Here is a 15807-nt window from a genome sequence, read left to right on the forward strand (position 1 = left end):
CTTTGAGCCAATCTAGCACTCACTGATATACTGCCAATCTCTTGAGTATAATAACCTATGAGCAAATCTGTTAAATTCATTCTAAAGAGGGGATTGACTGAATAACTTAGATGCAGAACATGCTGAGACAACAAATGTTCTCTTCAATGTTCTTATTTAGGGAATCTGAGTTATGCATCAATTTTTGTAGAAAGGAGGAAAACAGAAAGCCTAGATGGAAATTTCATGGCAGGGGCTGCTGCGTGAGTTCTTAAAATGATGTGTGACACAGAGCAATAGCAAAACATTTCTGAATGGATGACAAATTCTCTAGTGACCTCAACAAGTTCAATGTGAATGAGAAGGGTATTGATTGCGAGGAAATCTACAATAGAGACCACTGAGGCTTTTGGGGGAAAACAGCAGAATGCCAAAAGTGACTAAATCACTTATGACAGCGTGAGAAAGTACAGGTGCTGCAATCTGTAAAGGATTAACAGGTCCTGGCTGGTCACATGGCTGCTTGGAGAGGAGTATGAAAGGAAAGGGAAGCTGGGTCAAATGGAAACTAAGGGGGGGTTGCGTTCTCTTCCCCCTTGGCTTGCTAAAATGGAAAAAGCCTCTGGATAGGTATTGCCCAGTGTTTTCATTTGATTTACTTTTTTGTTTCTGTGATTGTTTGGCACATAATAAATCCTGAGGAAAAGGTCTTAAAAGGACTGAGGCTTGGAGCTTTATTTCCAGTTCCTGACTGGCAGAACCAACTATGAGCTTACAATTAGCCTTTAAAACATCTGTTCAGCAGGAGGGTAAAGTATAACCAGTTCCAGGAGACCTAGATCTATGAGGGTATGCCTCTAAGCCTCTGGAGATGAGTTTTTGTTTTTCTAGTTTAAATAGGAAGGCTTACTAATAGTTGGAGGGGAGGGGAAGAAGGTCAGCATACCATGATCATCAGGTCCAGGTTGGAGTAACTAAATTTACCTGGCACATACTTTTCTTTTGATTTTTCACAACATCTTCTGAATGAATGGAAAAGAATAAGGCATATAATAGGTCACTGACAATTTTATGCTGAATGCGCCGATTCTAAGCCGCCTTTACTGCCCCAAACCTGCTGCAGAACTTGGGAATGCCTCTGAGTTGAAAACAGATCTGTCTCACACTCCCTCTAGGACTTTGTGATGCACTGTTCCCCAAAATTGCATCCTGTAACCTCCACACTGACTACTTGTGTATGGCTATGATATTTTGTACAAAGAATGCCTTGTAAAGTATCATATGAAAGGTCATGATCTGCTGAAAATCACTGTTCTATCAAAATATGTATATTATCATTATATATGGATGTAACAGGGTCAGCACCACCTCCTGCAAGCACCCCCTCTGGTTGGGTGTGTTTGTGTTTTCAGTTTTGGTGATCCCTTTTGGTGGTTCTCAGGTGGTTTTTTTTTTTTTTTTTTTAGCAACTCAGCACTCTAGCGAGTCACACACATTGTCTGCATGTTAACCATAACAGACCCCTTTCAGGGTACATAGTCTATCTCAGTACCCCTCTGGAGGTGTCTCTCTACTGCTCCCCGGGCTTTGGTCTTTAAGTAGTTCACCCCTGGTATGGGGCTATATCCCCAGGGCTTCCTCCCTGGAGACACTATCTTCCTGCTGCCCTCCCCAGGATCAGTTCCTACTCAGGGCCCACAGCCAGCCAGGAGCTCCTTCATTGCTTCCCTGGTCCCTGCTAGCAAACTGTCTCCGGCTCAGTCCTAGTAGCCAGCCAGTAGCCTCTCACTTCCCCAGTCCCTGCCAACAGACTGTCTTTGGTCCTGTTGCTTTTCCATCCAGGCATGCAGTCCTTTCTTCTCTAGCTCCAAGCAGCAACCAACTGCTGCTCTGTTCTACAGCACCTTTTATGTGGCCCTCTTGGTCCCTGACTGGCCCCTCTGATTGGTTAATTCCTTGCCTTGATTCCAGGCTACTTGGAGGACCTCTCCACTGCTCCTTTCTTGGAATGGGTGTGGCAGAACCCTGAAGCCTCCAGCAGGGGGCCTTTGGGCCTAGTCCACCCCATACAATGGAGTTATGAGATTTTTGCTATAGGGTAGTTATTGAAACATGTTATGAGGCTGGGAGGTGCCCACAGATAGCTGTACAGTGGCAACAAAGGAAGTGACCCACACCCAGCTGAGCTTTAAACAGCCATTGACCAGCAGGCGAATTGTATACAAGAGATTTACAATTCAATAAAAAGAAAAGGAGTATTTGTGGCACCTTAGAGACTAACAAATGTATTAGAGCATAAGCTTTCGTGAGCTACAGCTCACTTCATCGGATGCATTTGGTGGAAAAAACTGTTTTTGTGCTTGGGGAATCAGCTCAAATTACAAAGGCTGGTGCATGTGCACTAGCCTTTGAAGTGGCAAACTAATTAGTGAGCTTGCATTGCTCAAGAGGATCTTGAGCAGTGTAAAACCGTATATTTCCAGGGTGCAAGGCTGGGGGGATTTGCTGGTCTTTTCCTCTGTACAGTATGAGTGGCTTAGAGACAATTCATGCAACTTAGCTGGTGTGTCCCTGCATGTTGTTGACTAGAGAGGTTTGCTGCTTGTCACTAGCAAAGCATCAAGTGAGACAGCCCAGGGTGGAAAGTTAAGGGGGTTCAGCAGTCCCACAGTTCTAGGTTGTACCCCAGGAATCTGTCACAAACTCCTAGGTGAATTTTTCTGGGTGTTTGTAAATTTTACTCTGATCAGTGAAGGAACATTTCTGTTTTGACACCCACAAACTTGATTCTTGTTCCTCCAGGGTGGTTTCAATACAACACAACCAGAACACTGTCCAATAGAATAATGCTGTAAGGTTCTTAATCATGTGAGAGTCTGTTAATATACCATGTCATTCTTTCTCAGGATCAAGTTCCCCGAGCTGAGCATTTCAGTGTTCTACACATCCTTTCATACAGCCATGTGTAGGTAGTGTTGCTGATCTATTGTATTTAGCAAAGGAGATGCCTGTTCATGTTCTCTTGCTCAACGCTCCATTGATCTTTTGGGAACCATGAAATAAAGGAAACAGACTATTTCCTTTTTCTTCCAATGCACTTGGTGAATAGGTTTGATGGTGAGAGATGGTATCTGCTATTGCTTGCCCTTTCAGAGGGCAGAAGAGAGGGAGCTCAGCAAGAAGTCAAAGTATAATGGAAGAATCAGACAGAATTTATACAAATGTTCAAAAAAGCCTTTGCCAAAGTACATCACAAGAGACAGGAACCTAGGCAGACAAGAGATGAGAAGTACAGTGTTGTCATGGATTAAGAAACTGACCAATAAACAAAAAAAACAATAGTAGGAATACATCGCAAAATGTTAATATATTTATTAATAATCTGGAAAAGTGATCATTCTGAATGAATGGAAAATGATGAGATAAGATGTAGGTATCTGTCCATTTTATGCAGAATGATTCTATTCTAAAAGTAATTCATTTACAATCTGTATTACTGAGCTGGAACAGGGAGCTGGAAAAATTTTCAGATCACTAACCCTTGTAAGTTTGTGTTCAGACTGAGAAATTTTAGAGAACCTTTAAAAAGCGAGGTGAATGGGCAACACAACAGGAAATAAGATTAAATGTTGAAAAATACTATGTAATGCACAGTGGAAGGAATCATTTTGAATTTCTCATACACGTTGCTAGGTTCTACATTTAATGTAATCCCTTGGGGAAAACACTTTAGCACATCTGTGAACAACTCAAGGAAAACCTCTGCTTAACAAGCAGTGGTGGTTTTAAAAAAAAAAGTAACTACAATGTGAGGATGTACAAAGAATGGCAAAGTAAATATCCAGATTTTGGGCAAAATGGAAAAGACTTGTTAAGATTCCTACTATGTAATGCAAAATCAAAATGTAGCATAAAGTACCTGGATTGAGCCTAGGCTAAACTCAAATTGGTATCTGAGAAGACCCAATTTAGCCATGTGTTCAGGTCCGGCTACAAAGCAGGTCAGAGTTTTGCATTTTTGCTCATAATGAATTCTCCTACCTTTCAGGAGTCCAAAAAACCTTTAAGGAATAATTTACTTATGTCAATAGCTTGCTGAAATTCACCAAGAAATAAAGGCTTGCCACAATATGATGATCAGGCTCCATTTACTCTGGGGAAGATTAGCACAGAAGGACTTCATGATAACAGAACATTATATTTTCATTTTTTTTCTTGCACTCCATCTCACATGTTTTCACTCTTGCATTCCCCGGTGTTGTGAATAGGTCACGTGCAGTTCGAGTCTAGGCTGAGACACAAGAACAAAGTCCACAACTGCAGAGTTCCCAAAGATATTAAGTTTATTACACTCGAGTGTAATGCCCCCCTCCTAGTCCGAAGGGGACCCCAAATGCAGGTTATACAAATATACATATATATTTGCTTTTAGCAAAGTATGTTGCCCTCGTGCATCGGAAACCTTAGCCAATAGACAAACCCTTCCCTTATCTACTACTTATCCCTGCTAGGTACATTCCCCGTGCTAAACTATTACTTCAACTACACAACATGGTCCTAAAGCAATGCATCAGTAACCGTTCTTATCAGGATGGGAGGCCCACATCACAAGGCCAGGAGGCAGGGAGTGAGGAACAGACAAAGAACAGAAGTCAAGACAGGCTGGAACAAGGGAGAAGGTTTTCACAGGAATGCAGTATCTAAGAAACACTCCTCCTGGTGCATGAGTTGCTTGCTTTTAGACAACGGTGGGCTTCAAACCAAAATGGAGTCATATATACTAACTTTTCCTTAACACCGGTGATGATCAGACTCGCATACAGTTTCTGCAGCTGACCTGAGACAGATCATATACTGGAGAAGGAGTCAAAGGCATCAAACATTTCTGTTCTGCATACTAAATGATTGAGGCAGAAAAACTGATTGATCCAAATGAGTAGATTTTAGTACTAAATGTATTTACTTGTTACACTTGTATCCCATAACCCTAAAAGATATGCTGGGTAGTAAAACTGCTGCTACTTAACCAGAAAAAAAAAATTAAATAATAGTTTTATCCAAGTGTTGCACTCAAGATAAAGAGATGATGTAAAATGGAAATAAAGGCTACTTTCTTAAACATTTACAATTATAAATTACAATGATAACATACTCTAACAGCTATCTTCTTGCTTATTATAAATATATGGAAACAGATATTCACATTATCACATAGCAAACTATGAAATATTTAGGAATGAGTCATCTAATTTTCTTTAGTTAAACTGAAGTAAAATCAAGGAATAGTATTGCATACTGGGTCTCAAAGATTCAGCCCAGCTCACATTAAAAAATATTTCCATTTTTGCTCCGTAAATGAAAATGATTTATGGCAGAGCTCCTTTGGCTTGTGCTTTTATGTCAGTAGTTAGGAGTTCATACACATTCCTATAGCTACCAAACTCTTCTTGTGCCATCAAAGAAAGAACACTTCTAAGAATTCCATCATCTTTTCCCATGATGACAAATATGTCAAAGTGGTTTAAAGAGAACATTCAGGGTAGGGTGACCAGATAGCAAGCGTAAAAAATCAGGACAGTAGGTGGGGGGGTAATAGGTGCCTATATAAGGAAAAGCCCCCAAAATCGGGACTGTCCCTATAAAATTGGGACATCTGGTCACCCTAACTCGGGGTCATTCTAATAGTATTTTTTCAAACATCTAGGAGAATAACCACAGAAAGTACACAAAGACCACTAAATCTATAAAGTCAGGAATTTCTCACTTATCTTTAAACATTTTATTAAAATCTGATTAAAGTGAAAAATAGAATCAAGCAATTGCTGCATTCCTTCACAATACACTGTTGCACAGAATTACTTAGGCTCAAATAGAATAATAAGAAGTTAAATAGAAGACCATGGTTTAAACTTGTTTTGTATTTTCCAAGTAATGTTTTATATATATATATATATACACACATGCCCTTTGAGGTAGGTCTACTGGATATTGTTCCTTTTGAATAAGACAATACCTATAGTAAAATGACTATAGTAGCATAGGAATTTCTTTGTTGCTTCAGTTCAAAGCTATAATTGGGTATTAATATGCTATTTCATACTGAAAGAATTCAGTAAGAACTAGTTACCTGATACTTATAAAGCATGCATTAATTCAGTGTAGATATAAAGTGAAAAAATAATTTTGATTCAAAGCATAGTCATACTTAATAGACTGTCAGGACACTATAAGATAAATCAGTTCCACAGAGAAAAAAATAGTGGGTTTTTTTATTTAAATTTAAACTCCAGTCAAATAAGTCATTATTTGCTAACATTACAAATTTGTCCCCAACTGTTTCAAAGGCAAGGATCAGTGCCTTAAACCCTTTTCAGCTTTTGGAGTCATACTGCATACGTATTTATGCAAACTAGTGTTGTACCTCACCAGCAATGGCTTTTTTTCAACAAAATAAGACTGGATATTACAAGCTATTTTTTCCAAGAACTATACCAATTCACACCAACAGAGAATATGGCAACTTTGTATACAAAACGTTATGAGTGAAATCATGGCCCCATTGAAATCAATGGTAAAACTTCTATTGACTTGAATGAGTCCAGAATTTCCCTCAATTTTAAAATCAATAAAATGAACTCAAGCACTAAGGACACTGAGTTGTTCTGGGCAGGGACTGTCCCTTTCGAAGTGTTTAAACAAGTGCCTAGCACAACGAAGTCTTAAGATTAATTACATTCAAATAACTCAAATAAGTATGAGACTAAAGAATGGCATCAACAAAAGTTTAAGATACTGTGTCATGAGGTACTGTATTACTTGCAATTTATCAAATTTTCTGCTGTACTGTCTCATTTTGACAGCAGTAGAGAGCATATTCCACAGCAAAGTAATAATCTTACACCAGGGAAAGAAAGCAGGTTCACTTATTCTGCCTTAGCACAAAAAACTGGCAAGTAAAGATGATGTATTTGAAGGGAGTTACTTTAATTTCACTTGCAGCTCTGAATTCACTCAAAGATAAAACCACCCTAGTAATCCTAATGTTATTGATACCTCTCTCCGTCGAGAAGCCCAACAGGTTTGTTTGATCTTCCAAACGACAGCAGCTACCAGCAGTAAGGACAAAAAACAACTGCAATTACAAAAAAAAAAAAGAATTAAGATCAAATTATTTTATATAACTGTTCTGAGAAACAATTATGTACATTGTGAGAGCAACAAGGCTGAAAATAACACATTAAAGCAGGAGTAGTAAATACAAAATGAAGGAGAATTGAACTCTGTCATGATGATTGATAGCTGTCAATCACCCAGTTTTCAAGTCAGAAGAGAATGCACATCCTGCAGGCTGTGCTTATCTCCAACAAACATTGTTCCTGTCTCCACTACAGCAAATTAATCTCCAGCAGGCCCACAGTACTCACCAAAAGAAAAAAGGTAAATTAACTGAAAATGACAACCTATTTTTGGAAAAATCAGTTATCTGAAAAAGGAAATTTCATGTGTCTACACTGTTCTCCTGTTTGGCTATCAGTAATTTAAAGGAATGCAGGGACTGCAACTTGGCAAGACATTCATTAGTATGATGTTTTGGATTGGCACATCAGGCAGCAGTGGGTACATTTTGTCTAGGGTACCAAGTATATCCTTTGCTAACTACTTTGAATAACAACACTTCAAAGAATATTGCTATGTTATATTCCCAAAGAAAAAGCAGCAAAAAATCTAGTTGATCTGTGTAATACCCGAGTTATTAAATCTCTACACTTCCCACCCAGCATTTGCCTTTCCTCCCCTATTCAAAAATTCCAGACACTTATTCTAATTTTTGACAATAGTTCTCTCAGCTAGATCTTCTTATAGAGTATTGGTAATTCCCTCCATCCACTCATTTTGGGGAGAAGTTGTACAGAATCCCACCAGATCCTATTGAAGCTTTCTATAGTGAAGGGGAAGGCAAAAAGATTCTAAAAGCTTGTATCCACTGTTAGAGTCCAGGATACCTTTGAATTGGTCTGTACAGTCATTTTAAAAAAAAATCAAGGATTTTCTAGCTACATCTAAGTGCCATTGATTAAGACTAGTACTTCTCTTGTGCATAGTATTCCCAAGACCACGTTGCCAACAGGACTGAAATCACAACCTGGAAGATCTTTCTCTAGGGGGCAAGAGTCTACATCAATTCATTTTTTAGTCTCTCTTCCGAGAGTGTTAACTCAAGTGCCCATTAATAATAATTGTGATGTGGACTACAGTCTGATAGGGTCTGGAATGAAAGAGCCCAAACATTTCCTCAGCTGCAGGCCACAGTCATCTGCATCTTCATATACTTAACAAAATAAAATAATAAGCTGTCCAACCCTCATAACCTAAGTTCTGTCAATACTGTAAAATACATGGAGTTAGAATTCTGAATCAATATTTTCTTTGTTTAAAGACCTCTTCACTGGGAACCTCCTAAACCCTTTTTATCAATTCCTTGGACATCCTCAAGAGAGCCTGCTACAGTGGCATTTAAGTGTAGCAGAAGGAAGAACCATATATGAGAGGGGGGAGGAACTTCAGTTAAGCAGGTCAATTAAGTAATTAAAATCAACACTTGAGACATTCAAATCTGCCTGTTCAGATTCAAGAAGATTGATTGCCCTGAATTTGGCAGTGGAAAAGAACAGTTAAAGGCTCCGCTTCTAAATGCAAAGCTCTACCTTCTTCTTAATGGCCAATGTCAATGGCCAACATTTCTTCTGAGGGTTCTTTAATCCTCTTTGGGCCTGTTATCGAAAAGGAAAAATATGGTCTCACTCCTTCTAGGACCACTATTTACAATTATGTTGTGCTTTTATTAGTTTCTAGTACAGATTTTTTTTTTAGGTAATTGAGTTTTCAGTGGTGCTTGTAGCTACAAGATTGCAGAACTGTTCTGATCCATTGGTTTTGCTAACTTCAAAATTATTTTCCCTGTAGAAAACTTGGGGCGGGGGAGAGGGAAATGGGAAAGAGGAGAGTAAATGAATTGTAATAAAGGATGCATAAGAGCCAGGTGCTGGTTCAGGAACCTTAGGGAATACAGAAGAGGAATTTCAACACTATTATTTAATCAGCCAAAATGTAAATCATCTTTTTCCAGCTGTTCTTATTGAGAGAATCCAATGCAATGAGCAATTTTAAGCCATGCACCCTTTTATTAACAGTGTGCTTTTTGCTAAGAAGGGTTATTCCACCAAAAGCTTTTGTTACAATCTCTATAATCACAAAGGGATATGAACTTAGATTCACTAGTGTAGAATGCACATACATTTACTGTTATAACTATTTATTTAACTATAATTCTGTTGATATTTTAACTTTTTTTAAAAAACTGTCCTTGGCCCCCATCTCCAATTCTTGCTTGAAATCAGGGCCTAATAGACTGATAACCCCTGGGTATGGGCAAAGTAAAGAACCATTCTGGTACAAAACATGAAATAAGGGTAAATTACTTATTCCCTCCTCTCCTACAGGTCCAGCTCATGGATAAATGGGGATAACAGTCACCTACCACAGTTTAGAGTGGAGGGACTTGAAACTGCAGGAATCAGAGGATGGGTACATAAGCATGGGAGAGTTGGGGCACAGCAGAGATAAAAGAGACAGCTGTCAGGTTGGCCAATTAGCTGTATCACAAGAGCTGCACTGAGAGCAGCACAGTATGATGCATCCCTTGAGTGGTCCAAGAGACCATTGCCAGGATCTAGACTCTTTTCATAGGAAATGCTCTCTTTCACCTTTGTCCCACTCCCTGAATATTTTTCTTGAGCTGCCAGGAAAAAAAACCTGTGTACAGGCCACAGACCTGAAGCCAGTAAGATGAAAGTTCTTGCATTACTCCTCTCACTTGAAGCCTGATCCAGCTCCTATGGAAATCAGTGGAAAGACTCCAACTGCATGCTATGGGAGATGGACCAGACTTTTTGGTTCTTAATCAGTGACCAGTTACCTTGCCTATAATCTATAAGAAGGCATCCTTCCAGATGATGATGTGGTATTCTCTCACACTGAGGATACTTCTTCAGGGGAGGGAACTCCAGTTATTAGGAAGAGACAGACATTAGTATAATGGGTGATTCGATCATTAGAAACATAGCTGGATTTGCGATGAGAGAGAACCGGATGGTGACTTGCCTGCTTAGTGCAACTTTTGGGAAAGAAGGAAGCTATACAGGAAGGATGGGCTCCACCTAAACAAAATGGAACTGACTGCTGACACTTAAAATTTAAAAGGTTGTAGAGCAGATTTAAAACTAAGCACTGGGGGAAAGCCAGCAGGTGCAGATTTCAGAGTAGCAGTGTGTTAGTCTGTATCCGCAAAAAGAAAAGGAGTATTTGTGGCACCTTAGAGACTAACAAATGTATTTGAGCATAAGCTTTCGTGAGCTACAGCTCACTTCATCGGATGCATGCAGTGGAAAATACAGTGGGGAGATTTATGTACACAGAGAACATGAAACAATGGGTGTTTCCATATACATTGTAACAAGAGTGATCAGGTAAGGTGAGCTATTACCAGGAGAGTGGGGCGGGGGGGGGCCTTTTGTAGTGATAATCAAGGTGGGCCATTTCTAGCATTTGACAAGAACGGGGGAGGGGAGATAAACATAGGGAAATAGTTTTACCTTGTTTAATGACACATCTATTCCCACTCTCTATTCAAACCTAAGTTAATTGTATCCAGTTTGCAAATTAATTCCAATTCAGCAGTCTCTAGTTGGAGTCTGTTTTTTGAAGGTTTTTTTGTTGAAGAATTGCCACTTTTAAGTCTGTAATCAAGTGACTACAGAGATTGAAGTGTTCTCTGACTGGTTTTTGAATGTTATAATTCTTGACATCCAATTTGTGTCCATTTATTGTTTTATGTAGAGGCTGTCCAGTTTGGCCAATGTACATGGCAGAAGGGCATTGCTGGCACATGATGGCATATATCATATTGGTAGATGTGCAGGTGAACAAGCCTCTGATAGAATGGCTGACGTGATTAGGCTCTACATTGGTGTCCCCTGAATAGATATGTGGACAGAGTTGGCAACGGGCTTTGTTGCAAGGTTAGGTTCCTGGGTTAGTGGTTTTGTTGTGTGGTTGCTAGTGAGTATTTGCTTCAGGTTGGGGGGCTGACTGTAAGCAAGGACTGGCCTGTCTACCAAGATCTGTGAGAGTGATGGGTCATCATTCAGGATAGGTTGTAGATCCTTGATGCGTTGGAGAGGTTTTAGTTGGGGGCTGAAGGTGATGGCTAGTGGAGTTCTGTTATTTTCTTTCTCTCTCAGATCTTGGGAGACTGTGAAATGCTCACCAAGGTTAGAGAGGCTACTAAAATAAACTCAGTGGGGAATTTCAACTATCCCCATATTGACTGAATAGATGTCCCCTCAGGAAGCGATGCAGAGATAAAGTTTCTTGACATCTTAATTGACTGCTTCTTGGGGCAGCTAGTCCTGGAACCCACAAGAGGAGAGACAATTCTTGATTTAGTCATAAGTGCAGCACAGGATCAGGTCCAAAAGGTGAATATAGCTTGACTGCTCGGTAATAGTGACCATAATTAAATTTAACATCTCTAGTGGGGGAACACTAACATTTAATTTCCAAAAGGAGAACTACACAAAAATGAGAAGGTTAAACAGAAATTAAAAGGTACAGCACCAAAATTAAAATCCCTGCAAGCTGCATGAAACTTCTTAAAGACACCATAATAGAGGCTCAACTTAAATGTATATCCCAAATTTAAAAATGTAGTAAGAGAACCAAAAAGAGTCCCTGTGGCTAAATAACAAAGTAAAAGAAGCAGTGAGAGGCAAAAAGGTATCCTTTAAAAAGTGGAAGTTAAGTTCTAATGAGGAAAATAGAAAGGAGCATAAACTCCGGCAAATGAAGTGTCAAAATAATATTAGGAAGGCCAAAAAAGAATTTTAAGAACGGCCAGCCAAATATTCAAAAAGTAATAGCAAAAAAATTAAGTACATCAGAAGCAGGAAGCCTAAACAACCAGTGGGGCCACTGGACGATCAAGATGCTAAAGGAGAACTCAAGGACGATAAGGCCATTGCAGAGAAAGTAAATTAATTAATTTCACTGGTCTTCATGGTTGAGGACATGAGGGAGATTTCTAAACCTGAGCCATTCTTTTTAGGTGACAAATCTGAGGAACTGTCCTAGTTTGAGGTGTCATTAGAGGAGTTTTTGGAAAAAATTGGTAAACTCAACAGTAATAAGTCACCGGGACCAGATGGTATTCACCCAAGACTTCTGAAGGAACTCAACTGTGAAATTGCAGAACTACTAACTAATTTGTAACCTATCATTTTAAATCAGCTTCTGTACCAACTGACTGGAGGATAGCTAATGTGACACCAGCTTTTAAAAAGGGCTCCAGAGGAGACCCTGACAATTACAGGCTGGTAAGCCTGACTTCAGTACCAGGCAAACTGGTTGAAACTATACTAAAGAATAAAACTGTCAGACACACAGATGAACATAATTTTTTGGGGAAGAGTCAATATGGTTTTTGTAAAGGAAAATCATGCCTCACCAATCTAGTAGAATTCTTTGAGGGGGTCAACAAGCAAGTGGACCAGGGGATCCAGTGGATTTAGATTTTCAGAAAGCCTTTGACAAGGTCCATCATCAAAGGCTCTTAAGCAAAGTAAGCAATCGTGGGATAAGAGGAAAGGTTCTCATGGATTGGTAACTGGTTAAAAGATAGGAAACAAAGGGTAGGAATAAATGGTCAGTTCTCAGCATAGAGAGGGGTAAATAGTGATGTCCCCCAGGGGTCTGTACTGGGCCCAGTCCTATTTAACATATTCATAAATGATCTGGAAAAGGGGGTAAACAGTGAGGTGGCAAAATTTGCAGATGATACAAAACTACTCAAGATAAGTCCCAGGAAGACTGAGAAGAACTACAAAAGGATCTCTCAAAATTGGGTGATTGGGCAACAAAATGGCAGATGAAATTTAATGTTGATAAATGCTAAGTGATGCACATTAGAAAGCATAATCCCAACTATACATATAAAATGATGGGGTCTAAATTAGTGGTTACCATTCAAAGAGATTTTGGATAGTTCTCTGAAAACATCCACTTAATGTGCAAGAGCAGTCAGAAAAGCGAACAGAATGCTGGGAATAATTAAGAAAGGGATAGATAATAGGACAGAAAATATCATATTGCCTCTATATAAATCCATACTGCATACAGATGTGGTTGCCCCATCTCAAAAAAGATGTATTGGAATTGGAAAAGGTTCAGAAAAGGGCAACAAAAATGATTAGGGGTACGGAATGCCTTCCGTATGAGGAGAGATTAATAAGACTGGGACTTTTCAGCTTCGAGATGACTAAGGGGGTGAGGGAGGCTTAGGAGGGATATGATAGAGGTCTGTGCAGTCATGACTGGTGTGGAGAAAATAAGGAAGTGTTATTTTCTCCTTCTCATAACACAAGAACTAGAGACCACCAAATGAAATTAATAGGCAGGAGGTTTAAAAACAACAAAAGGAAGTATTTTTTCACACAATGCACAGTTAACCTGTGGAACTTCTTGTCAGAGGATGTTGTGAAGGCCAAGAGTATAACAGGGTTCAAAAAAGAACTAGATTATATTCATGGAGGATAGGTCCATCAATGGCTATTAGCCAGGATGGGCAGGGATGGTGTCCTTGGCCTCTATTTGCCAGAAGCTGGGAATTGGCAACAGGGGATGGATCATTTGATTACCTGTTCTGTTCATTCCCTCTGCAGCACTTGGCATTGGATGCTGTCGGAAGACAGGATTCTGGGCTGGATGGACCTTTGGTCTGACCCAGTGTAGCTGTTTGTTAAGATGATTTTACAAGTTATGCAGGATGAAGATCAGAAAGTGTACAATTCAAAGAAATTGCCACAAAGAATCAACACTAGTACTTTGGAAACGACATGGATGAACATTTTAATTAACATTATGTGACCTTTTCTTGGTCAAAAGCAATAAATTTCAATGTTTGCTTTTCTCTTTTATATAGAAGTAATCAGGAATTTTCATACTAAACTACAAGAAGAGATCTCTCAAACCTGCTGTGCTAATGAGGAAGAGAAAGATATACTGTAGAATTCTCTCTCATTATCAATATGTTTCCCAGCAAACAGCCCCTAAAGAAATACATTTTTGTTTCTAAGGTTTGTTTCTAATGAATGTGCTGTTATAAACAAATTGCACTCTGTATCTTAATGAGTATTCATGTTTAATTATAATAAATAAAAACATTTATTCTGTTAACACACATACAAACTCAAGTACAAATAACTTAGAATGACATATTTTCATTAAAGAAGTGAAAATTAAAAATTAAATTCATTAAAAATTTGAGGAATTGGTATTATAAATGAAAGGAAGGTGAAATTAAATAAAATTTCTAAGCAGAAATTCAAATGTCTAACTTTTATTCTCTTAAGTGCAAAGGGAAATTTAAAAAAATGTTAAAATGCATGTGGTATGCTCAGGCATATATGACTACACAGCCTCCCAGGATTTTATCTAAAACTTTAATTTGCATTATTGTTTAGGATAAATTTCCATATAGGAGAAATAAAACCAAACATTTCAAACTGTTCAAACATAACTGATGCCATCAAAATGAAAAGATGCCTCGGATTCTATGCTAAACATTCTTCAGATTTACTAATTTTACTAAAGATTTCTTTAAAGTGTATCTCATTTTATTCTAAAACCAAAAAAAACAACAACTTTGCTTCAAAAAAAATAAAGATTGCAAAGGGAAAAATATATTTCCCTACCACGTTGTTTACAAAACACAAGCACTTAAATTAACAGTTAAGACCTCAAACCTTACCCTGTCCACATAACAAACAAATACAATGGGTAAAATTCTCAACAGTGTCTAAAGGCCAGACTTTTAAAAGAATGTGTGCACCTAAAGATTTAGTGGGATTTTCAGAAGCGCCTAGATGCCTAATTCCAATTGGTTTCAACAGGAATTAGACACCTAAGCACTTCTGAAAATCTCAACAGGTGCTTCTATGCATCTTTTGGTGACTAATTACCTTTAAATATATGGACATAATTGACTTTGTTAGCTAAGACCCATAGTAGTCTAAGGCCCACTGACTCTCAAAGTCAATGAACTTCGCCTGCAAGTTCGTCATGGTGAGTCACTCAACTCTCACTAGTGGCTCCTAGTAGCTGCACGTGCATCATACTCCAGGACCTTGCCTTGGCTGGTATGATAAACCTTGTGAGGGTATCTAGCAGTGACTGCTAATGAAAACCTGTCTGGTCCTCCAAGTGCACGTAATCTCCTATGGTGAAGCCAGCAAAACAACTTCCAAAGTACAACACTGGCAGAAATGGTACTGAACAAATTAGTGGATAGCTCAAAGCAGTGTTGTAGATGGAGTACAATACACTGGTCAACCACAAAGTCAAGGAGCTGTGGTTGAACATTTGGTGAGTACTGGACCATAGAAACTGAATGAAGACTAGAAAGAGGGGGGGGAAAAGAATGCAGGTGCCCAGACAAACAAGAGCCACATTCACCGATTGGAAACCAAGGCAGGAATGAAAAGTATGCAGTTGGAACAAACACAACAATACACAAATTGGAATATGGAAGGAAAGAACATTATACCAAGCTGGAGCACTTGCAGTAATGATAGAGTTCAAAAGATATGAGCGGGAAATTATTCATTTAACCAAAAAAAATGGGAAGGCAAAGGAGAATTCTATCAGGATGAACACAGGATACTGACATCAGGAAGAAAAGATGGTGGACACCAGGTTGGAGTTGCATTGTTGCTA

General features: G+C 38.9%; 1 protein-coding gene across 3 annotated transcripts in view; it reads right to left on the bottom strand.

Annotated features, from left to right (window-relative positions):
- ATRNL1 (attractin like 1) overlaps nt 1–15807 on the bottom strand; it is a 1048037-nt gene that overhangs the window by 346565 nt on the left and 685665 nt on the right. For all 3 annotated transcript variants that reach the window (XM_043518640.1, XM_038411471.2, XM_043518642.1), the window contains one exon: nt 7033–7111. In XM_043518640.1, the coding sequence (XP_043374575.1) occupies nt 7033–7111 (79 nt within the window). The remainder of the gene's footprint in view (nt 1–7032; nt 7112–15807) is intronic.

Source organism: Dermochelys coriacea, chromosome 7, assembly GCF_009764565.3.
Source record: "Dermochelys coriacea isolate rDerCor1 chromosome 7, rDerCor1.pri.v4, whole genome shotgun sequence".
NCBI lineage: Eukaryota > Metazoa > Chordata > Testudines > Dermochelyidae > Dermochelys > Dermochelys coriacea.